The 26,308-nt window shown below is 34.1% G+C and overlaps 2 protein-coding genes across 2 annotated transcripts; one reads left to right on the top strand and one right to left on the bottom strand.

Moving 5' to 3' along the window:
- Positions 1-88: 88 nt before the first annotated feature.
- LOC124637347 (CTD nuclear envelope phosphatase 1 homolog) lies at positions 89-16,783 on the bottom strand. Its single transcript, XM_047173717.1, has 7 exons — positions 16,525-16,783; positions 16,369-16,435; positions 13,588-13,778; positions 7,144-7,256; positions 6,152-6,267; positions 5,643-5,800; positions 89-5,275 (listed from the first exon to the last, which is right to left on the bottom strand). The coding sequence occupies exons 1-6, from the start codon at positions 16,621-16,623 to the stop codon at positions 5,655-5,657; spliced, it is 732 nt and encodes a 243-aa protein (XP_047029673.1). The 5' UTR covers positions 16,624-16,783; the 3' UTR covers positions 89-5,275; positions 5,643-5,654.
- Positions 16,784-17,361: 578 nt separating this feature from the next.
- LOC124637607 (AP-2 complex subunit mu) lies at positions 17,362-24,333 on the top strand. The gene is made up of 11 exons (XM_047174200.1): positions 17,362-17,521; positions 17,838-18,026; positions 18,359-18,521; positions 19,094-19,209; positions 19,471-19,573; positions 19,926-20,048; positions 20,520-20,679; positions 21,040-21,273; positions 21,552-21,690; positions 22,011-22,136; positions 22,545-24,333. Exons 2-10 carry the CDS (start codon positions 17,850-17,852, stop codon positions 22,116-22,118), a joined length of 1,323 nt encoding a protein of 440 aa, XP_047030156.1. The 5' UTR covers positions 17,362-17,521; positions 17,838-17,849; the 3' UTR covers positions 22,119-22,136; positions 22,545-24,333.
- The last annotated feature ends 1,975 nt before the right edge of the window (positions 24,334-26,308 follow it).

The raw sequence follows: 26,308 nt of genomic DNA, 5'->3' as shown, positions 1-26,308 counted from the left end.
AGAACGTTTTTTGAGCTGGTGTTGTCTTTTGAATAACTGGTTGATGTTGCCAGAGCTGAATAAATAAATACAAAATAAAACAATGGAATTTGTTGAAATCGATTTAATATTGCTATATTACAAATCGCTTTTGAACTTTGAACAACCAGTTGAGACCGCAATATTAGTTTTCAATATTTTTTAATCGCCATCATTTGGCGTGTCCACGTTTCTATTTAAACAGTAAACATTTATCAAAGTTTACAGTCGTATTTACATATTTTAACCACAGCGTCATTCATTAAGTACATGACTACATGTATACTTAACCTTTTGATGATAATTGAAAGAATAATTTGTTCTTAGATTGTTGTCATTTACGAGAATTTTAATTTAGTATTCTTTTAAAAATAGGGTGCATATAAAAATGTGTTTCGCCACATAAAATGGCGTAGCATTTAATTCTAATGGTGAAAAATACTTATAGAATACTGTTAGTTATGATGACACTGCAATAAAAATATTTAAAACGACTTTAAATCCATACATTACAATTTACATGGAAATCTCTATGATTGGTTGTATTTAAGTGTGCTTGCGCCTTCGCCATTTCGGTATTTACAAATAAAGGATGAGTTGGGAATATTTTTAGAAAAAATAACACCTAATTTTGACATGTATTCCATACAGTTATAAATTGTGCTATGCTTTTTGTGAATACAATATTTATTTCGATGTTTCAAATGTTCTTTATGAGTAGTCTTGGTCATATTAATTTGCTTAAGCAAAACCGTACTAAAAAGAGTATTATATGGATGTGAAAAAATAATATGAATACAAGTTCATAATTTCTCACACAAAACATTTGAAGCACGTCTAACTGGGTTATCAACAGAAAAATTACTTGTAATCTCACTGTAAAACGAATCACCCTGTGAATTTTCAAAATGGATCTATGATATCTACAGATAAAGTATATTATGTACATGAAAAAAATTGCATTACATGAGCCTTCTCGGGCACACTAGTTAAAAACTTAATTATATTCAGAAAATTCTTGGTAGAATTGAAAGTAAAATGCATTTGGGGCATTATATTTATAATGGACGCATAGGCAACTCGTTTGGTTACCTTGAGACTGTAAATTAATATACATATTTTCGATCCCCGTACACATTCAGGACGTTTATTTCAATAGGTAATCCATTTTTATCATACTTGTTCTGAAACAATCTTAGCACATTTCTATATCAATGCATGAAAAAAATATGATTTAAAAAAGTAATTCTTAAAAAGGATGTTTATTCCATAGTTTAAATTACCATTTTATTTTTATTTCATATATATTCGTACAAAAAACGTGCGCTAATTTTGTTAACATTTCAGGACCTGTATGATAAGAAGTCTAGGATAACCAAAATCTGTTCGCCTGTCGTCGCAATCAGGATTTCTTTACCCCATACATTTACTGTCAACTTGACGAGACCTTTTAAGACTTCATCGCCCCTTCTATAATTACACAATCAATGAATAAATCAGCCTTATAAACTAAAATAAGGTTTATTTGAAAATCTTGGGAGACTTTGCACTGTCAATCACGATGTTATGGCCGGCGTTCCTGCTACTACAGAAATGGAATATTTTCGCCAATTGATGAAGGTGGATAGTTACCTCTGTAGACAACTTTCTACCATTAATGATATTGCAGTAATTTTATTCTAGCTAGCAACCGTAGTTCGAGTAGCAAGAAGGCTGCCTTGTACGACAATTTGGTTAACAGTCCGTTATCAGTGTAGGCATGTAATTTTTGCAAAAACATAAAAAAAGATAACATTTTTGAGTCTCATCTGAATTGTCTTAATTCAATGTACAAGTGTGAACCATTTACATATTTTATGTATTTTTATTAATAAAAGTGAAAAATAGTTTTTAATAAAATTTTACTAATACATACATACATACAAGTTTTTGCAAAAACACCATCGGTAAATGAGTCCTAACAGATTATCATTTTTAATTACTAAAAACTATTTATCTCAACTATTTGGTTTAAAAAAGAACTTTTATTTCTATAAAGAAACAATTCAATATAAACTAATCATTATACACGATTTAATGGGATTAAACTAAGAAGACTTGCCGAGTCTCGACGTAGAATCATAACATGTTTTAAAATTTTATACTTTTGTTATCTAGAACCGTTTCATAAAGTGACGAATGAAAACTCGGAAAGGTTAGACCAACTATGAAAAATAAAACACGGTGAATATGATTTTATGTAAAAAAAAGATTAATTTTAATTATTTAAAAAACCGGTGATTTTGATTTATTACTTTATGAAGCGTTTGTAGTAACAAAAATGTAATCGTAACTTTCGGCATACATTTGTACCAGATATCTCGTGTTATCGTACACTATGCTATTGTCATTAAGAGAGGATCACAGCACGTGTGATTTACAAAAGATTAAGGATGCGATACACTGTAGTTAGAAAACACAGTCCGTGTGAACGCACCCTTAGTGATTTGCCGATTTTTAAAATAAAGTTATATAGTAAAAAGTTTTAGTTTTCCGGATTGAATTAAAATTGTTTTGGATCATATTTTGTTAAGGAAAAAAATCTTGTGAATTTTAACCAATAAGAAAAATTGTATTGTCGGTGGAGATATTCAACATAATATTGAAAAGCTTTTAAAAAGCGGTAAAAACAAAAACTATAACTAAGAGATCACGTTGCGCGTTCAAAAATAGGCAAATCACGCGAGACTGTCCATTATAAAATTATATTTACATACATTCGTTATTCCACTGGAAGATTATAAAATTATTTGTACCAATTTTATTTTTGTGGGATTCGAACTGGGTTACTTGGAAGGCGGGTATCCGGGTTTTGGCCAAGGAACATAATAAACTGACTTCATGTTAACTTAAGTCAAGTCTAAATCAAAAACATAACACATGATGTTGTAATTAAGTCGATTTTTTATTAAAAGAATGGATTAACACTTCATAAGTATTTATGTTTCATACAGATATTGACTCAAATTCATAAACTAGCAAATAAAGCATTGGTACAAATGATTTTTAAAAATAACTGTTTGAGCAAAACACCTCACTTTTATATTTCAATCATACAATTTTCAACTGGGACTTTTGTTACATTTTAAATCTGGCAACATTGGAGATCGTTATAAAAATTTTACAGTCTGTAACAAGACATGAGATTTTGAGTTTGTTAGAAGAATATCCTATGTAGCACGTCAACTGGTTTGAGGCGCACCCTTCCGCAGGTGCAAACCAGTCTGTACTGGATTGCGTCATACGGCTTGAGGCGTGGCCCACACTTTGCAAGGAACATTGAATCATGTTGTTTCACCCATTGCAAATCTCATACCTAGGTACCAGGCCTGTACATTGGCGAAAAGGTAGTAATTTTTTGAAGTTTTATATAAAAAGTGAGGCGAGTATAAACAAAATATGTTTCACAATAGCAAGCTTTGATTTTGGTGGGCAGTACGTGTCGGTTTTAATAGATATAGCCATAACTTATTACTTTATATATTTCCTCAATATGTTGATTATTATGTCGTTTAAGCTTTCTAGTGATTTTCGTTGTATTTATAATTCAGCACAAGTATTTACTGACACGGATAGATTTCTCACTTCTATTTACAAAAAAAATGTGTTTAAAATTATGGCGATATCTTTTAAAACCTTCATAAGTCTAAAATAAGATATGATTTCATTTCAGGGCTGTCTAGAAATATAAGGGGAAAAAATAAACAATTACATTGCCATTTCAGATTTTAAATTGACTAATATATTTGATCTAAACTGTTCATTTAAAGAGAAACTTATTTGTATACAAATCGCCTACGCATTCACTGCTATGAACCCACCGAGCTTTCTGTTCAGATCAGTGTTATATAGCTGAGACTTGGTGTTGCCATTTTAAGTTATTTACCAAAAATAGTGGGAATCAAAACTCAATTACCCTGCAAATTATATTATGGTGCATTCACAGATCTGTTACTTTTTGTGGCGCAACACGGCAACATTTGGTGACATTATGAATACCCCTCTTTAATAATGGGTATCTGAATTTCCCAATATTGACAATACTGGCCTAAATCTCTATGTTCCTATCTTGCCACCTGCACAGCCAGCTCGGAAGATCTATAACATTAGGCCTGACTGATTGAAATACTAAAACGTCAATATGAACATGTAGATGTATAAACCCAAAATCTTATTTATCAAAATTCACAACACAATACTTATAATATAGCAGTCATACATTTTCAGTATACTAATCAGTACACTCAAGAAATGAGCTACTAACAGTCATTAGGTATATCAACATAATTTATTTTTATTTGGAACCAAATTGTCAAGATTTCGAGACAGCCCTTTAGAGTGCAACAATAAAGCCTTAAGACGATAGCTTGTCTCATTTCCTCACTATAAAAGTGAGGGGGACAGAACTACATCAGAAAGAAATGTGGCCCCACTGTAAGCAAGTGGAAATTTTAAATTCATTTATCTATCCCTGATTCTCGTTACCAACTTTGGCAAAAGGATGTATAAGGCAAGTCTGAAAAGCTTACAAAATAATGATATATTTTACATAAAACAACTGCAAGTTTCAAGCTACAAATCGATCTAGGGCATTAGTACATTTTAATTCGTGTCATCAAAGGCGGACGTAATGAACACATCAAAGATTAGGTACCATTTTTATTAATAATATTCTTGGGACCTAAGAGAGACTACTCAATGCATTCCAGAATAAATAAATGTCATGGAAAACTCTATGGGATCGGTAAACACACGGAAGCTCGAACACAGAGCTTATTAATGTATTTAACTAACATTACAATTAAATATTTCAGTCGCTACGATTAAATAATGTTCGTGAATATGCATTTAGTTTAATTACAGATATGGTAAAGGGCACTACGACACTGAAGCTCAATTTAGGATGATGTAAAGTGTTTCCTATCGCTCGCAGTGAGGCCTCACCCATTCTTGCACTTACAAATATGTTCAAATAACAAAAACAGCGTTTTAGAAACGCTCCGCCCTACTTATGTAGGTAACTTACCAACATACACAACGCGTGTGTACATTACACCGGATAATCACTTTTATTTACGTAAAAACAAAACTTAAAAAAAATATTCAACTATATTAAATCTATATGAATAGAAGTTGAACCGCCTAACGAGTGACAAAATAATAAATAAGTTCAGGAGGCCTGTGGCGTCCATCATTTGTACAAAAGCCGGTATTTTATCTGGAAATAATAGAAAAATATATGTTTAAAATATGTATTTGGTACATGCATACATGCAGCTTAGTAAGTTTGTCAATTTATTTTATAAAAATACCACCGTGGACTTCGATTTGTTGTTTCAGTACGGAGAGACAGCGAAGATCCCATTTTTACCTGCTACAGGCCCGCGCTCATTACTCAGCCGGCTGATTTCATGCAGGTAAGATGAGGCTTACCCATTCTTTCTCCGGACCTAGTAACTTTGTACGGATCCAGGCTTATGCTTATGGACCTGGTAACTATGTACGGATACGGATCCGAGCTTAGTAATTATGTAATGTATGCTAGAGTAATATGTCCAGCAGGCCGTAACACAGTTTACACTCACGTATAGTGGCGGCTACCACAGCCGGTGCAGATGCAGGTTGCGGCTGAGCACGGAGCGTACGTCGTGCGTGAAGCGCAGGGCGTCGAGCACGGGCAGCAGGTTCAGCAGCGCTACGTCCAGCGGGTCGGAGAACCACGACTTTATTGGTATCGCGTTATCTGAGGAAAGGATATTACATAATTAATATAAAACCCAAAAACCACCACTGTAAACCAGCCTTCATCTTAAAAACCCCTCTACTCAAAACGGTACACCCGTTTAAAATCCACAATGCCATAGACAGACAAACGCAGTGGGAGGTGTAAAAGGAAACAGGGAAATATTATTATAAAAAACTACCAAGTTTGTCTTTACATCGAAATCAAAATCATTCGTTATCCAAAAAGCCACAGAGTAGATAACAAATGGACGATTCATTGGATAACATAAGAACTCACAGAAATACAAGATATCAATTACACAACTGTAGTACCTTATTATAATAGTATTAATATTGAGTATGAACGAACCTGGAAAGTCCCGGTACGCGCCGGGCGAGTTGTCCAATATGAACACCCTGTTGAGGTCGTCGCATATGGACGACAAATTCTTTGTATAGGAACCGTTTTCTGCTGTGCAGTGTTGTCTGTTAACAAAATACGTACACTTATATTTTTTCATAGAAATATATCAAAAATATGGAGAGAAAATCCGCATCTAAGAGACAGACATTTTAGGATTTGATAAACAAAATGCATAAGTATTATAAAGTTAGCAAGCACGGAAATAATAAGAGGCATTATAGTTTCCTGCAAAACCTCCTATGCAAATTGTCCAACAACCATTTTAACAGATTAGTTACCCAAAAAGGACAACTGAAGGTTACCAATTCAGATGTATTTGTATGTTTTACATACTTATTTATGACGTCAATGAAGGTCTTTTTAAGCACTCTATTCAATGTCTCCTCTGTGACATACTAACAGTACATACGGTCGTAGTTCGTGATATTCGCGCACCGTATCGGCAAGCGCAGGTCATTATAGCTCGCGTGAGATACTCATTACTACAAATAGTACTTTCTGTGATAATGTTGTATTTATAAACGTTGTGCCGAGACATAGAAAACAAAGCTACCTGTTGCTATGGTTTTATATGTTTGTAATAGAAATATATTCACCTGTTGCGGTGGTTTCAATATGGTTTAGAATCTCATAAGGACCCTTCCTTGGAATTATTTTATAAATATTTTTATCCAATTCATTAAAATTAGTTTTGATGACTGTGAAAGTGAAACGGACTGGCTACTCATTGTTTTGGTAAATAACAAAAATAAATTGCCAAGACGTAGTTTGTGGGAGTGGGCACACAGGAGTACACAGTTCATAAATGAAGACGAAACTTTCTCCAAACAAAAAGTATTTATTAATTGTATAATATTTATAAAATACCAGAACCCTAACCAAGATTGGTTGGTCATAACCTAGAATTTGTATTGCATTGAAAGTATGTTAATATTTACCTATAGAACCGCCGCCGCAGTATTCCCCTGCCGTTGTCGAGCTTGTCGGCGACCGCAGCCCCATAGATCTCCATGGACGCCGTGAATACCACCAGCTCGTACCACTGTGATACCTGAGGATCATACCCAGTGTGATATTAGATCACGAAATATTTCGGGTTTGCTTGAAATAGGTGCTGTTTTTTGTTTCTGTGAGCAGGTTTTTTGCAGGGGTTCGAAACATTTACTGTGGCCCTGGTACATGATGGTCTCCAGAAAGAACATGGTGGGTTTTAGTCGGTAAGAGTCTGACACTTCCTCACGCTGCACCTACAGTGAGAGGGTTCGTCATTTGACGATTTCCCAACAAAAAAAAAGGTACGGGATTGTTCTCAAACTCAAACTCAAACTCAAAATCGTTTATTCAAATTAGGCTGATAAATCAGCACTTTTCGAACGTCAAAAACAAAAGACAGCCCCCAAAAACGCCCGCCCTTCACCACTTCCTATGTGTTTTTGCTGGGAAGAAGAAGTGGCGCAACAAACTCCCCAGCAACACATGTCTGTCTGTAAGGTTTGAAGAACCAGAATGTATACAAAACAAGTCAAAAAGTCATAAAAATATCATTATCACATGATAACTATTATATAAAATTAAAAAAGGAAAAAAAAAAAAAACAAACTGAACACAAGTAGGCTAGCACACAGATTTACACCTATAAAGACTAAGTACTCAAGCATTTCTTATAGTCCATTAAGTGTATCTAAAGCCTCCTGTTAATAAAATAAAAATGTATTTTAATATAAGCATAGAATCAGCGTGCCCACCTACATGCGCATAGATGTTTACGTTGTAGCTGTACAACACAAACAAGGTGTACCTGCTAGGACTACAGTATTATTATTTTCTTCAAAAAAAAAAAAGCTAATAGAAAATCATACTAAAATTGATAAAGTGTCAATAGCCATCAACACGACCTGGTACCGCCAGCAGCACCCGTTCACGAGTATAACGCGAGGATCAGCCATCGCCCCCTTCGCACATTTTTGAGGGAAGGGGACAACCCGACCCCCAACGCTACCGCTGGCCATACCGTCTAAGGGAGCATGACGTGCTTGCTGCTATTCAACAAAAGTAGAACATGTAAGAAATGCTGCAGTCACTAGCAAGCCATAAAGAAACAATGGTAAGCAAAGTTTAACAAAACTTCCCTAAGTAAATAAAAATAAACTCAATTATAATTCAGAATTAATGTCCGAAGTAATGTCAATTAATGTAAACAATAATAATAAGTTAATAATTTAGTTAAAGTGATAACAAGAATGAGCTGCCTCGCGTTCAACTTAGCGACCAACTATTCTTATCATTTAAATAGTCATTAATGCTATAGTAAGCCTTCTTTGAAAGAATTGACTTTACTTGTAATTTAAATGCGTTAAACGGTAATTGTAGTAAAGTTAGAGGTAGTTTATTATAAAAGCGAATACCGAGCCCCAAAAATGATCCATGAACCTTATGAAGTCTGTGAGTGGGTACACACAGTTTGTGCTTGTTTCTAGTGTTAATACTGTGAACATCGCTTTTTTTGGTGTACAAATGAATATTTTGCCTAATGTAAAGTATATTGGCAAAGATAAATTGTGATGCCACAGTAAGAATGCCTATTTCTTTAAAGAGCTCTCTTAGCGAGTGTCTACTACCTAACCGGTATATCGCACGAACAGCTCGTTTTTGTAATACAAATATGTTTTGAATATCAGCAGCTTTGCCCCACAGAAGAATACCGTAGGACATAACGCTGTGAAAGTAGCTAAAATAGACTACTCGAGCTGTTTCTACGTCAGTGAATTGTCTTACTTTTCTGACGGCGTACGCAGCTGAGCTAAGCCTTCCCGCGAGGCCAGCTATATGCGAGCCCCACTGAAGTCTGCTATCGACTGATATACCAAGAAATACTGTGGATTTGACAGTTTCTAGAACCTCGTTACTTAATATAATATTCGGGCCTAGGTTCGAAAAAATATCGCTTTCGCTTAGGTATATAAGACGCGGCGTCTTGATTTTTAGCCAAATTTCCTTATTCTATTCTAATATTTACGTAAAGATAGCAACTTTTGTGATGATTCATCATCAGTAAATGTCTGATATGGAGGTTACATTTACTGTTAAGTAGGCATGCTGATCGAGTGATCTTTCCCAACTTAGAAGAGCACAATATTCTTTCATTTAAATAGCTTTGAAGACTATGTATTAAATAATCTCAACGTAATAAATTAATTTTCATGATCCGCGCCACGCAATTAAGGTGCAGTTTCGCATATCGAGTTAACAAAGTAATAATCCCCTACATTATCTGGTGAAAATAATCAGGAAGTCGGCAATGAAGATAAGCCTGTTGAATTTATTCGTGCAGTGGTATAATTATCTATTAGACACGTGCTTAGTGTACTAGTAATACAGTAGGTAGGTATATTAGTGCCAAACCAAGGAATATGATTTATTAACTCAATTTTGGATCTAAACCAAGATCGCCTACATACAATGTATTTTAATGAAATCTATTATGTAGTGTTTTAGCGAACAAATAATGCACATAACGATAAACAAATGAATCCTTACAGGAATTAACTTATCATCTCTATGAGAAGAATAGAACTTTCTTTGACTCAAAACAAGTGACTACTGGCAGTACTGAACATGTAAACAATACGTTTATTTTGGCCATCTACTGCAGCTTAATCTTTTACGTCATACGTAAACGTACATTTTAGCAAGGTTACGTATCGGAAGCCCGTAAGGTGGTCTTACTACTATTTAATTAAGTTAATTGCATCATCATTAATTACAAACACTGCATCTATTTCATTTGTAGTGTTTATTCAATAAATTATTATTTTATTTGAATTCGTATCAATAAATAATAGCAGGAAATTATAATAGGGAAATAAATCGTTTTGTATATCTAAGTGACGTTATCTTTACTGCTTGATTTATGCGAAGTCTTGCTACCTAGCAAGCTTTTTATCACACGTTTACTTTATATTGTGCCTCTAAATTGTACTGAGTAAGATTTCGAAATAAGGACCGGCCAAGTGCATACCATTGTCTATAAAAATCACTTTTTTTGTATGGTACCCCTTTGGGTACAGAACCCTAAGAAATAAGTCCGTAGTCAGTTCCATATTTAAATCAATTTAGACCACCATTATGAAAGCTCATTTATAGCTAAGTTCCCAAACTTTAACCCAATGATCAAAGCCGGCAAAAAAAAACATGTCCATGACACATCCCTAGGAATAGACCCAAGCATATCCACAGGACGAAACTTAACTACAAGCATGTGGTAACCGCGCGCCACATGTGGTTAAACCCGACTGTTATTTGTTTATATTCCTCCTTATTTACACACACGTAGGTTGTATATGTGTATTCTTCGATACAAAGGGAACTGAGTGCCTAGTGCGAGTTTTGCAAGTATTTTTTTTCGATACGAAGATTATCATACCATTGAATCACGTAGCACTTATCGTAGAATTGTTTATTTAATAAAGACTGTCATCGGTACTTGGTCGTATAACACTCCAGCTCACTTTTGCGAGTGTAAGCATTATTAACCGGCAAAATAAATGACCATTGTAATATCTAAATCATGTGACGTAGCATACGACTCTTTATTTCAGTAGACTTATAATTACGTATCGAGTTGTGAACGCACACAAAACTCGGAATCAGCACTCTGGATTGCGGATCAATTAAGAGTACAACCAGGTTCAAAAGTAGGTGAACCAAATCTTATAAAAAACTTCGGCCGTTCAGAGAATGCGTTCCTGACACCTATCAGTTAGTCACGACTAGTGATGGGCACAACATAACACTGAGTTCGTTACCGTTCCTTCAAAATGAACCGCCGCATTATTTTAAGATTATTTTCGTTTTAAATTGGCGGAATCATTTGTTTTATATTTTAGTTATTTAAGTGGAAACCAAAAAAAGGTAATATTCATATAATAAAATTGTTTTATTTATTCTTTGTTACAAGTACATTGAATTGAATGTGCGAACAGAATATTAATCAGACTCCGATTTGCTTGAGGAGGTGGTGTCTTCATCATCATCTTCGCCTACATGTATAATTATATTATTATCAATAACAGAATCAATCCTGATATCTCGGTCTAACAAAAGCCGGGTAATCAAATAAAAACAGATCGAAAACACTTGAAAAACGTGGTCTATGCGCACGAAACGACAACGGACGACTGTTTTAGCGTCACAAAATGGCGGCCCATAACGCCATTTGGGGTTACCATTTTTAATCTAAGTATAAAAATGCGGTTTGGTCATAGTTTTATTTTTATATTTCATAAAAGTTATAATTAAGTCTTATAGTCCATTATTTTCCAATTCTTAAAAAGAAAATCAAAACGTATTATTTTATATTATAACTGTATAAGAACAGATTACGATACTTGCCTGTTATTTTTAGCACAGCACTACAAAATATAAACCGCTGACATAACCTTGTAATAGCGCAGTATAGATTTAGAAAAATATTGTTTACCAAGTTATTTGACACTCAGTTTGGCACAAAATTATAACATTCATTGATTATTGATATAATAATGTTGTTTTAATGCTCCTCAATTGTTAAAACGGTAAACAACCAGCAAAAATATTTTTATCGTAACTGCAACGCCATTGCAAAGTTACGTCGTCAGTTCAATCGCGACGTGTCAGGAACGCATTCTCTGAATGGCCGAACTATAATATTTCAAAACTATCGACTTGTCTCGTCGATAACTTAACAATATATTTTTTGCAGTTTAAGATGTTAAGTAAAGTTTACAACACCTTTTACCAACACCAACCTTTGCGTTGTACGGATTTTTAAAATTTTGATTTTTTCAGTTACGTTTGACGCTGACTGTACATACAGTGCAATGTTAAATTTTAATGCATACGTGACTCATATAATTATATCTGCAAGTTGGTTATACTTAACTTTCAGTAGTCTAGCCTTGATACTTCTCCGATTTATTAATGAGTACGATTTCAAAGAACTGTGAAGGTTCGTGGCGTAAAAATAAACTGGCTGATTTATAAGACGTGCCTATATTGATCAAAATGTCTCTTTCAGCTAAATAATAATAGTTTGAAGGTAGCATGAGGTTAAACTATCGCTTAAACATGATGGATGTTTCACCATTAAGGTATTTGTCTATGTTTACCATGTCATTCCTACATTTTCAGTCATGTCATTGTTAAGCATAAAGCTTTTAAGTTATTTTTTTACTCGACTTTCAAGAAGGGTTATAATTGTGTTTACTGGTACCTATATCTCAAGTCAATGTACATATTAACATTGTATATTATATGAAACTTTCATGGAAAGGCAATTTATTATGGGACATAATAACTAGCGAAAGTGGGAGGCCACTCCTTTGCCTAACATTTCTAGGAAAAGGGGCTATTCTTGTGTTATGATACTCTACAAGCATAATAAATATTGTGACATTCCTTTCCTTCCCAAGAAATTCAAAGATACGAAGGGTGTGGATTCAGTAGCTTAACGATCATAGAATGCAGACTTATATAAAAATAACAATGGCTGCTTTTTTAACCGACTTCCCAAAAAGGAGGAGGTTATCAATTCGGCCGGTATGTTTTTTTTTTTTTTTTTTTCTATGTATGTACATCGATTACTCCGAGGTTTATAGAGCGATTTACGTGATTCTTTTTTTGTTCGACTCGGAATAGCTGCCAGTTGGTCCCATAGTCATCAGGTCAGGATCTGATGATGGAAACCCTGAGAAATCGAGGGCAACCTTCGAAAGCTGTAGGCATACATAGGGTAAAAACTTGACACTCAGGTGTACGCCTAAAAGCACTATTCAACTGTGAAGATTTGGAGCTGATCTGATGATGGAAACCAGAGAGGGTCGAGGGAACTCGACAACTGAATATGTAAACAACCTCGTGTTTGGGCTTAAATTATTTGTATTGACAAGACCTTTGCAATAGTGAAGGTTTGGAGCTGATCTGATGATGGAGACCAGAGAAAGTAAGTCGAGGGAACTCGACAACTGAATATGTAAAATACCTCGTATTTGGACTTATATTCTTTGTATTGATGAGAACTTCTCACTTGTATGGATAGTGACAACTATTCGTATCACTGAAAAGCGTTAAATAAAAAACTTTTTTACAAAAAAATTTAACCGACTTCCCAAAACACTAAAAAGCAAAAAAAAAACTATTTTTAGGTGCATCGGCCTAGAAGTCGGTGGCAAAATTAACTTAGTAACATCCATTAGACACCGACTTCTAGGCCGATGCACCTAGAAATAGTTTTTTTTTGCTTTTTAGTGTTTTGGGAAGTCGGTTTAATTTTTTTGTTAATACTTGTCATCTATGTATATGTATATCACTAGGTTGGTGAAAAAAATAATAAAAAATCCACTTACTATATCCAAAAAGTAATCAACATGCGGCCTTTTATGAACGAAAAATCGCACAGGATGTTTGTCTATGGTGACTTTGAGCACGAAATCCGGCGGCGTGCCGGGCTTCACCGTCGGCCTTAGCATCGCGTCGTGATGCGAGTGGATCAGCGTCTCGTCTAGATCTAGTACCAGCATTTTTCTTTTTACTAGACCTGGAAAAAAAGCAAATATAAGTAAGAAATCATACATATACATAAAACACATAAAAAGGAGACAGTGTACCTACATCTAAGCAGCTTCAAATTAGCGGATTATACGCACGAATTTTCAAGTGCGTGAACGTGATTTTATGCGCGAAATTTTGTCAAACGCCACTAAAATCACTAGTGAGAAACCACTGCTAATATCAAAAGTTTGTGTAGGATGCTTGTTTTCAAAAGTATCTTATATCCTACTACAGGTATAAAAAGACAAATTAACAAGCAAATGAAAAGTAACAAAACAAATGATAACACTGCAACGTCATTGTCTTTGATTTAGTTTGCTTTTAGCAATATTTGCATTTTTGTTTTTATAGAAGAGAGAGAACCTGACAGAATAGCCTGCTTGTTTACTATAGTAAACTATAGTGTGTTGTTTACTATAGTGTCAGGTTCTCTAGCTAGAATATTTTTAAATACTGGTGATAACTTGACAATACCCAAGAGGAAATGCCAAAATAAAATCAGAAAGTAAAAGTAAATTGTGATTACTGCTTCCCTTGAATTAAAATGCTATTCTTATTGTTGTGAACCATTGTTAAAACATAATGGTTCTCATAACGAAATCCAAATAAAAAGGGGGCATATTCATCATTTGGATAGTTGTAGAATCTTATACTTTCACTATCAGCAAACAGAGTATGTTCTGCGAAGGAGATAAGATAATCTTATTTATCAATATATCACACTGTTGTAGACAGATTTACAAAACAACAACTCACTGTGAAGTAAATATATACCTTAGTTGTGTTTACAAAATGAATGCACTGATAAGCAATATTTTGATATTCTAGTGATAAGAAAAGGAAGCAACATGTTTGCCTAATTTACACCTTTTAAAGATAATTTGGTTTTATCATTGGATATATTTATACAGGCACAAGGACTTCATTATGAACAACTTCCTACTTAATTTTTATGCCATTTTATTTTAAATACTTTTGCTTATAAAAACTTTTATATTGGCCTTTAATATTGGTGAAGGTAAATTATTCAACTTAAGTTTTTGTTAAAAAAATTTAAGGAAATCAACATAATGAAGTATAGAACAAAACCAACTAAAAACATTGTCTAGCTTAAAGATTAGCCAAAATTTATTTAAAACTGAATGAATGAATAGCCTCGAAAATTAATTAAGTTTATTGAAATATTACATAAAGTTGATATCTGAAGCAAACAATTTTGTAGCCGATAAGAAAATGACAGATTGATAACATAACCTACCACACTTGCCGATCTAAGGTTAAACATGTTAATTTAACCTATTTTTGAAATTAAACATTTCTGTTGTGGACATAAAATAATAGTGTAAATGTCTTTTAGTCCTTCCTTTTGTGTATGACTCTGTAGTGCAGGTTTTACCAATTTTCAACGTTTACAATAACCTTTTACAGACTGTGTTTATCCAGGTTTTAAACAAATATTATTCTAAATTGATGCTTTTAAGTTATTGAGATTCAAACTGGATAACCCTCAAAATTTTATTTAGTGAATAATCACCTATAAATAGATGTTATAAAAAGCGAACACCTTTTTAAGAGAGGTCTGTGACACATTGGGTCAAAGTTCACATTTAGACAGCAGTTTGAGTATTAAAAAAAATATATATTCTTGTATTTTATTGATATAGCACATTTGTATTGCAAATATGTAGTGTCTACTTCTTGATATTACTTGTTCAGCTAGTCTGGATGTAATATGAAATTGGTTGATCATTACAAAATCTTTGGTAAAGATGAATTGATAGAAAGTTCTTTATGTGAAATAGACATTCTTCGGCATCAACGCTGCTAAGATTTATAAAGAGATCCATATTTATGTGGGCTATGCATCCCTCAGCATGCAGGTACACTCAGGCAGTAGTTAGCATATTCATGCAAAAAGTAAATATTTCTGAGAAACATTTAAATTAATTAGGTAAATAGATAAAGAGCACTAAACTTATTATTCATGATGAATCAACATTTTACAATTTTGTTTTTCAAGTCTAAAGTATCATTACATATAATAAGAGACTTATAAAGATTGATCATGTTTTTATTACTAGTTATTTTGCCTTTTATAAATATCAATGTCTGCACTGTATTGTTTAATCAATAAAATGACTTCTCCGTAACCCATTCAGATGAAATTATGTATCTAAATGATGGATTTAGGTGTGAATAGTAATGGTTGTAATAGGATATAAAATAACTAATATTAATATCAGAATATAATTGTGAAGGAACTGGACTTGAAATATTAATCTCTACAATACTAATTAGAATGCAGCTTATTCAAGAAATATTATTTGTTATGGTACATGTTTTCTGATAATCTAGTATTTACCGTGACTGTAATGTAGGTATTCATTGATATCAAAAGCGAAATCAACTCTTATTATTTATATGAATGAATGGCAAATGAATTATTATAATTAGAATAGATATGCATGCAACAAAAAGTATGAAAATATTAACATATTTGAGATAAGTTCGACGGTCATTAATCGTACGACGTATCGTTATAATATTATCGATAAAATAAGATAGTAAATACTCACTCAGCCTGTGTCTAGATACGGGCGAAAGTGGATACATCTCATATTTGACGGATTGATATTGAGCCAACTGAAAATCAAATGCCACGTGAGACTTTCATACTCCTGCGTAAAAACATACCCATAAGTAACAAGGCACACATTATTATTTATATTTACCGCTCGATATTGCTTCTTAAACATATAACAAAAACAACTCCATACTTTTGATGCGAGCAGCATGAACGCGCGAAGGCCCATTTGCAACCGTTTCAGCATTTGAATAGTTTATAAAAAGATCACTAATATACAAATAAGCTTATTTTTAAACGACAGCGTTTCAAACGAGATCATTGACGGCGTAATTCAAAACAAATTCAATAAAAATCAACTGCCGAAAACATCTAACCCGCCATGACATAATCGACCCAATTCGCGTACCAAAAACTAAATAGACTTTTCCTTTCATATTTGCATTTTCTACTTTATGGTTCTAGTGCTGTGAATTCGTCCCTTTGTAAATAATAATATTAACAAGTATTATTACTATTTATTATTACTCATCTCCTAAAGTATTTTTGATTTATTGAATCACTCCCAAATTAATAACCGTGACATGAAACTATGCCAAATATTTTTCAGTAATAAAATTCTTATACAATCACCAGTTGTTCTCCGCGTCTCACTAGCATACTTAAGAACTAAGTACAAGTTGTACTCTTCCCGATACCTAAAAAAAGCAGCTTGTTTGCCGGTACACTACTGTGGCCATGCCTAGCCTACAACCGTAATTTACTTATTTCTTCTCCTTGTAAAACACTGGTACTCTGCTGAATCCGGTTAGACTGGAAGAATATTTTTACTCAAAACTCTAATTTCTAGAAAGGCAAATAAAAGTGAAAAGATTGTATTGAAATCGTGAGACGTTTTAGTAGCGGTTTTGTAATGAGTAGAGAGACATTATTCTTGACGATCCCAGTGTTGCTAGCAAAAAGATAATTTTAAATTATCTCATTATCTGTGCAAAAATACTATTGACGTTTCATTTTGGGGGCGGTATCGCCACTTCATTATTGTACCGAATTCTAATAAAAAATGAGATAATTTAGCTTTTTCCTATAATTCGAGTACAATAAAATATTTCATATAACTCATGTCACTATCTGCAGTACCGTAGGTGAGTTAATAATTAGTTTGAATTATCCTTCAGTCAGTTTGAAATCTAGTGTTATATTGGCCGTATCCTGTCCTATTGATTCATAATCATCCCAATTTCTTCGAGTGCTGTCTATGCCTTATTCCCACAGCGCTCGAGATTTGAAGGACACGTATTATGAAATATGATTAGGGGGTAGATTTTGGCAGATCACCAGACCGTAAAACGTAAAACCATTACGTCGCCTAACTTCGGCGAGTACTAGGAATTCATAACTGAGGTTTATGGTATTGAAGTCGGTAATGTATGTCATGTAAACTGTTGTGGACGTTCTCAGGTCTAAATCAAGATGATTGGGGGCCTGTTCGTGTACAACCACAAGGGCGAAGTCCTGATCTCGCGGGTGTACCGCGACGATATAGGGCGGAATGCGGTGGACGCCTTCCGAGTGAATGTTATTCATGCGAGGCAGCAAGTGCGCTCGCCTGTCACCAACATTGCTAGGACTTCATTTTTTCATATCAAGGTAAGTGATAGAGTAGTTCAGCAGGGTAAACCTACAGCTTATGATTCAGTTTAATGAGAGGGTACACACTCCATGTCCCTTTAAAATATTTAGGCAGAAGTGTGCCTAAAAATGCATAGCTAAACATTCTGCTAGAATAAGTTGTAAAAAAGGGGGTGTGTTAAAAAAAAAACACTGACCTCTCATTTAATAAAATCTGGTTAATGACTCACCAAAAATATCCAAACAAATTAACTGTATCAGAGTGAACCTTAAAAGCTATGTAGATAAACCATCTGTATCTATAATCTTAACATTACTAAACTGTGTATCTATAATTATCTGTCCACCAGCGTGCCAACATCTGGCTGGCCGCCGTCACCAAGCAGAATGTGAACGCCGCCATGGTTTTCGAGTTCCTGCTGAAGATCATAGACGTGATGCAGTCATACTTCGGCAAGATCTCCGAGGAGAACATCAAGAACAACTTTGTGCTCATCTATGAGTTGCTTGATGGTAAGGACTTGTTAATAACCGGTTGCTACGGTAACTGGGTTTAAAATATTAAGAATGGTTATTGAACAAATATAATCTTGTATGTTGTCTGTGCATGAATTAAAAATGTAAGTGAATACTCTGAAAATACAGATATGGAGTTTTTTTAACATTGTAGTGCCGTCTTTTCTTTGAGTATAAGACATTCAGGAACAAAAAGCTAGTTTTCAATAAAGGGAAGATTATTTTATTTGAGTTTTTATAAAAGGGACACGCTTCATATCATTAGCTTTTCAACATTTTTTAGTGGCTAACTAAAGCTTTTATGTGTATCATATTTAGACTGGGTCAATGACTCACAATAAGTCAAACAAATTCAACATAATCTCCCACAAAGTTTATCAGCTCTTATCAAATAGAAGTAAAGGCAGATTTCAATATGCTATCTATCTGTAGAATTTGCTTATTATAGATAGGAATTTAACAATGCTTGTACGGCTCCTATATAATTATAGCTAGCCAGCAACTTGACAGATAAATAAGTTTTAAAAATTTGCAACAAAACAAATTATAAGCCTCTATATTATTTACAGAAATCTTGGACTTTGGCTACCCTCAGAACTCTGACACTGGTGTTCTGAAGACTTTCATCACCCAGCAGGGTATCAAGTCTGCTTCCAAAGAGGAACAAGCTCAGATAACTTCACAAGTATGTATTGCTATTGTTTTTATGAATCATCTATTTTTATCTCATTATAACTCACTTTATGTTAGCAGTTCAGTTGTCATATAATATAATTGTTGAATGTTTTATTGAATGGTCCATCCAATGGTATGCCAGTATACTGGCATCTGGTATCTATATGACATAAAAAATATTTAAGAGATTCTTCTTCAAATTCCAATAAGGAAATATTCATTGATCATTCTTATAAGAAGTTATTAAGCATATTTTAATAATTTTGTGCAGGTAACTGGGCAGATAGGATGGCGCCGAGAAGGTATCAAGTACCGGCGCAACGAATTATTCCTGGACGTACTTGAGTATGTCAACTTGCTCATGTCTCCACAAGGTAACTATACAAGCTTACTGCAGTTCATGGAAGCGAGATATTTTTCAACATGAAAGAAGGTTTGTTATATCATTTATAACTCAAGAAAGCCTGAATCTATTTTGATTTGTTGTATTTATCTCCATTACAAAGATCTGTATCCATGAGAAGATGAACTGTTTGGGCAACAACTTTTTTACGTTTAAACTGTGACAACTAGCAGCCTTTTCCTTGTCCTTGACAACATATGGCGGCATTTAAGAATAAACTTTAAAGAGCCATGATAAATTCCATAGAACCTACTTATTTTCATAAAAAGATCTTGTTTAAATACTGCACTCTAACATAACCTGTTATTTATTTTGCTCCACAGGTCAAGTGCTGTCAGCCCACGTTGCAGGCAAGGTGGTGATGAAGTCCTACTTGTCTGGTATGCCTGAGTGCAAGTTCGGTATCAACGACAAGATCGTTATGGAAGCTAAGGGAAAGGGCAATGGTGAGTTTTATTACTAAATGTGTAATCTAAATAACCTGCATTTTGACGCTTATACAAGAAAATACCATTGAATACTTTATTTTAATAGGCTTGATTGTTTTATTTATTTTTCTCAGGTTAGTTTTTAAATATGAATATCAATGTCTAAGATATGTGCAAATTCATAAATGATGGAGAATCTAATCTTCCAAACAAGAAAGGAATTTTGATGTACCCCTAGGATTGTGCAACAGAAAGTTCATCTTGATAACAGCACTTTCACGACAGCATATTTTTGCCTCGGTGGGCACGTAAAGCCGGCGTCACGGATCGGCGTCGGTTTTTGTTATAATTCCACGTTGGATTGAGAAAATTCTGACAGCTCAATTGAGAAGACCACCCTTACCATAAAAAACCACTTATAACCACTTTATCTCTAACAATTATAACCACTGTTTTCGAAAGCTCTGTTATTTGTCATTTATTCTCCAGGTGGTATATCCGGCAACACAGACAGTGACCCAGCTCGGTCCGGCAAGCCTGTAGTAGTGATCGATGACTGCCAGTTCCACCAGTGTGTCAAGCTCAGCAAGTTTGAGACCGAGCACTCCATCTCCTTCATACCGCCTGATGGAGAGTTTGAGCTGATGAGGTTTGTTAAATTGTTGGATTTTATTAAGGTTCTAGGAATTTGTACTTGTAATAATATCTTTTGATTACACTGTGCTGTAATAGTTCCGAAAATAAACAGAATGTCAGATTGTAAATCTTCTAAGGCTAAGTAAGCCGTTTTAAAGCAAGAGTTATTTTGAGTTTTCCGAAATTATTGGTTACCCGCTTCCGCCCGCAGTTCACCCGTGTTCGAGGGAACTCCTTCCCGCATATAGATGATAAATCGCCTAAATGTTATTCTGATGTATAACATTACAGTCAAGTTTTAATCATATCCATCCAGTACTTTTAGCGTGAAGGAGTGAAAATCATAATTAAATGACAAATATTTTACCCTCAGATACCGCACCACCAAGGACATCTCCCTACCATTCCGAGTGATCCCCCTCGTTAGGGAGGTGGGTCGCACCAAGATGGAGGTCAAAGTGGTGCTGAAGAGCAACTTCAAGCCTTCTCTCCTCGGACAGAAGATTGAAGTCAAGATCCCTACTCCGTTGAACACAAGTGGAGTACAGCTGATATGCTTGAAGGGGAAGGCCAAGTATAAGGCCTCGGAGAATGCTATTGTTTGGAAGTAAGTTTGAATAATGTTTGTTTGTTTAGTGAGCTGTGGTTCGAAGTAGTAAGACGAATTCTTAGAAACCGCATCACATACTCTGTTGAAACCTGTCTTTAACAAAACTAAATCATATGAAAAACTGTTACTTTTCGCAATAATAGCAATGTTGTAGTTATCTTTATCGATAATTATCTTTTATAAAAATACCCAAGATTTAAAGTTTTAAAGTGCAGTAGCAGGTAAAATCAACCATTTTTCGTAAAGTTTATCTTCAACTAATCATTTTTTCCCAGGATCAAGCGCATGGCTGGTATGAAGGAAACCCAGCTGTCAGCCGAGATCGAACTGCTGGAGACAGATACCAAGAAGAAGTGGACCCGACCACCCATTTCTATGGGCTTCGAGGTGCCATTCGCACCTTCTGGATTCAAGGTCAGGAAAATTAAATTATGGGCATTTCTTCAATTTACCTTATACACTAGAAAAGAGTATATAAAACAATTAAATACATAGCAATTTTGAAGTTTGTATGCAGAATTTCGTAATTAATAAGGTTTTATTGATTTGAGATTAAAATATTTAATGTCCTTTTTTAACTTCTGTCTGTCTTCTGTCAGGCGAAAAGTATTGGATTTCTTCTCACTTCACTGAATTGCGAATATTGTGATTCATAATTGAAGATTTTAATTTAAAACAATGATTTTTGTAAGTTCCGTTATATATTTTTTAAATGAACAATGTGTATATTCCAGGTTCGTTACTTGAAAGTGTTCGAACCTAAACTGAACTACTCCGACCACGATGTGATCAAATGGGTGCGATACATCGGCCGCTCCGGACTCTACGAGACACGATGCTAAACGATTAACGATTACAATGTGAGTATTGTTAGGTATATGATTATGGTAATAATATAAAGTCAAAGACAAGGCAAATAGTTTATTTAATTTAGGCCTTTACAAGCACGTGTGTATAAATAGGTTTGATTCTCGTTACCCGTTTCAAACGAAGCTTCCTCTTCTATACACATGACTGTATATTTTCTCTGGTTTGTAAACATGTATGTTTTCCCGCCTATGCTTAAAACAATATTTTATTTACAAGTATTTATGAATCAGATTTTGATAGAAGACAATTTTTGGAATGTGCTACTGTTTTTTCTCATATTATAGTAGGAATAAAAAAACATTCGGAAACCTTCATTTATTTAGCAGACATTATGTTGTCCTTGCAATCAATTTTGTTTTAAAAATATACCTATGTAATGATTGTTCTTTCTTTTTCAGGAATTGCACGAGCAAAGTGGTTGAAAGGACATAGTAATGGCGTGTTACATAATATATTTTGTATATAATTTCACATCACCCTAGAGATTCCTTCTATGAGTTATATATTTTTATTTTTCAAAACGTAAGTATAGAATATGTTTATGCTCTCCTCTGTATGCGTACGTACATACCATGTTTTTATATCATTGCAATATTTTATTACAAAAATGTAAAGTATGAATTATTGGAAAAAATAATCACGTCATTTTTAATTAATTTTGTTGCTATTGGAATTTTAGACAGAGGCATTTTGTTATTATTATAGTATTATGAAATAATTTTTCGATTACTTATTCGGCTAGCTCTATACTATAAAGTTATGGTTTTCCAAGCCGTAGATACAAAGACAGCTAGAGAAGGCTTTTAGGCCTTATCTGAGAATACTATGGCCTATTCCTTAGCCAATCCACCTTCATATTTGACATCCTTCTGTCTAAAATTCTAATTAAAAATAAATGTATCAAGATTTATTCGACATTATTATAAAATAGTAATTTTTCAAATAAGATTTTTATGTTTGTACATTATGTCATTATTATCGAATCTCATACGTATACTATAGTACCGCTTGCTTGTATCATTCGCTCCCTACCAACGAATCTTTTGCGTGAATATAAATTAAATTAATTATATATCCTTTTAAGGTAAAGATATCACTAAAATAACCTTTTTTTTCAGAGTAACGTTAATTTCCTAAAAATACTCTAAAATCTAACTATAAAATATTTGTATGAATAAAATAAATCGAACTCTGTTAAGAATTTATATAAGACCATTTATAATTTCAATAATAAACTAAGAATTAGCAGCTACAAAGAAGTAGCTAAAAAAATACGTTTTTGAAAAATTAGCACGCATAAGGTTTACTATACCATTCCTACATTCTAATGCTTTGTTCCAACACATAATATATTTAGTAAATAATATAATAATATATATTCTACATTTAGAATATCTCTATAATATGAAGTTATGTAATGTTAGGTAATCAATAGTATTAAATGTTAGAATTAGATTGGGGATCAGCCACGAATTATGTTTGATAGATATTCACTTCTCGGAGTTCCACGATTAAGACCGTGGAACATTTACGTAAAACTTATGATCAGTTGAATATATTCCTATTTAAAAAGTTTACATTTTCGTATATACTTAAAAATACATTCATCGAATGAATCTATTGTTTTATGAACTTGATTGAAAAAAAGTGTGGCTTTAATCTCATGCTACACGCGACCAAATGTATTCTAAGTGCAACTTAGAATCACGTGACAACAGAATTCGGGCAGAGACAATCGCTGGCGTTGTCTCACATAATTAGTGGACGATCCCTATTTATTAGATTTTATGAATGAATGGTAAAAATTGGAATTCATAGTTAATATTTCTAAACCTGGTACATATGTTTCGAAATTGTTCATGTAAACTGGCGTGCAAATAAACTGTTGATATTTTTATTACCAGACTTTTCATATAACTTTTTTGTATGTAAAATGAATTTAAAATGTTCTAATCATTTGTATGTAATAAAAAATATGATGGATAATGCAATAATATTTTTCTTGTTATGAGCAAAAAAAAATTTTTTTTTGAAAAGACTACGCTTTTTTCAAATTTTGATCGTTTATATTATTTTGTAAATAGATGCGACAGTTTGTTTGCACGCGAGTGTAACTGCGTGCTGTTATAGGGAATGCTTATTATGTATCGTGTTACAAAAACAATGTACAATAAATGGTAAAAAATATATTTGCGGTTTTATTTGATTCGTTTGTGTTTTCTGTCCAACTATACCTACCATCAATATACGACTGATCCCAAGACCTATTTATGTCACCTGTATGCCGTGGGTACTACTGCCCGTACCGGGATAAAATATAGCCTATGTTGCTCGGGAAGAGTTTAGCTTTAGAACAGTGAAAAAAAAATCAATTCTGGATACTAGTTTCGGAGCTTTTAGGGTCCAAACAAACAAATATGATTCTTTATTATATTAGCATAGATCTACGTGCAGTTCGTGTCAAATAGCGAACCAACCCCACTCCAATATTCTTTCAAATAGCGATGAGTCCAAAGGAGTGTTCGAAAGTTCAATCGTTAAAGTCAAGAGAAGCCATACGCAGAGCTATAAAAAAATAAAAAGGAAAGGGCTTGCTATTATTTGGGGAGGTCTAAACGGCCCCTGGTCTCCTCCCCGTTAAACTGAACTAGTCAGCACGTGAGCTCTGCACTGTGAGCGGATAGATGGTGTTAAAAACAGTTCAAAGTTCAGGAAACGGTTGCGGCGCCGCTCCGGCACGCGGCGCTCTTTTCGCCTTGGCGGCGCAAACTTCGGACACGGGGACAGCTCGGCCCTAGGTTGCCTACAAATTAGGAGGTAGCCTTCCTTGATAAATGGACTATAAAACTGAAATAATTTTTCAAATCGATTCTGTAGCTGAGCTTAGCGCGTTCAAGCAAACAAACTCTTCACTTCATAATAGGTACTAGTTTTTGCCAGTGCTTTGACCTGAGACCCGTGGTAGCTTTCCACAAACCCTCATAAAAAGTAGCCTTCCTCTGAAAATAGGCTCTAACATGGAAGAAATTGTCAAATCGGATCGGTAGTTCCTGAGATTAGCGCGTTCAAGCAAACAGACTCTTCAAATATCAAACTCTTCTAAATATTGACACCTACAATGCCATGTAGAGCCAGGGCGGGTTGCTATTAGAACCCAAATTGTAAGCTAAACCAAAAGTAACTAAGTAAGTATATAAATAAATATCGCACAACAATTTAAACGAAGGAACAACAAATGTTTGTTTGTGAAGTACAATTAAGAGTTTCCAGTCTCTTGGGCAGCGAGTTGGTACAACTTTGATATGAATTAATTACCAGCCTGTGTAGTACTGGCGTTTGTTTCGGCTCAGTACCATCTAGGGCATAAGATCGTAACTTTGTTTTGTGTCTTGTTGATTTCCTTGAAGGACTCCACTTTGAGGAAGGCCCATGATAGCTGTTAACCTTATTTGTGGAATATTTTAAAGGATTCTGAGAACACCATTTTGAGGATCGAGACAGCATCATTCAGTTTTCATCGCTACTGGGCCCCGATTCTCCTAATTTTACTTAAGCGTCATACGATTGACGTTCGACTCGATTCGACTGAGATCCGATCCCGACTCGATTACGATTGAAGCGTATGTGGCATTCCGCTATTTTTTCTTTGAAATAAACATTTTTATCCTTTTCTGTCATTCAATAATGAATCATTTTGTCTGCAAATGATTTACGATTGCAAAATGATTGTACAGCAAACTACCGTATAGACCAAAATTACCAAAATAGCAGACCAATCGTACGCCAATCAAATGTCAATCGAATACGATTGGTCTTTTATTAGTAGCAGAATTCCCAATATGGTTAAAACTGCTATTGCGATTAGATTTCTATTCAATTTTGACATTATTAACTTAGGAGAATCGGGCCCCTGTTTTTGAACAGAAAGTTATATCTTTATCTACTACTGAATTTTCATGGTAAATTAGTCTTAACTTAGCCAAAACTACGTGTTATCTCCAGAGGTAACTAAACCTACATAGTACTAAATAATAAAAGTAGTTAGGTAAATTCGTATAAAATCCGACCTCGTAACTCCATCAAATCAAAAAAGCGAATCTATCTAAAAAAGCTTATTCTATAAGCCGTTCAAATATTCCACTAGCAATTTCAAATCAAAGTA

The sequence above is a fragment of the Helicoverpa zea genome, chromosome 16 (assembly GCF_022581195.2).
Source record: "Helicoverpa zea isolate HzStark_Cry1AcR chromosome 16, ilHelZeax1.1, whole genome shotgun sequence".
NCBI classification, from domain to species: Eukaryota; Metazoa; Arthropoda; class Insecta; order Lepidoptera; family Noctuidae; genus Helicoverpa; species Helicoverpa zea.
Note: the sequence above shows the minus strand (reverse complement) of the source record. Positions and strands in the feature narration are given on the sequence as shown.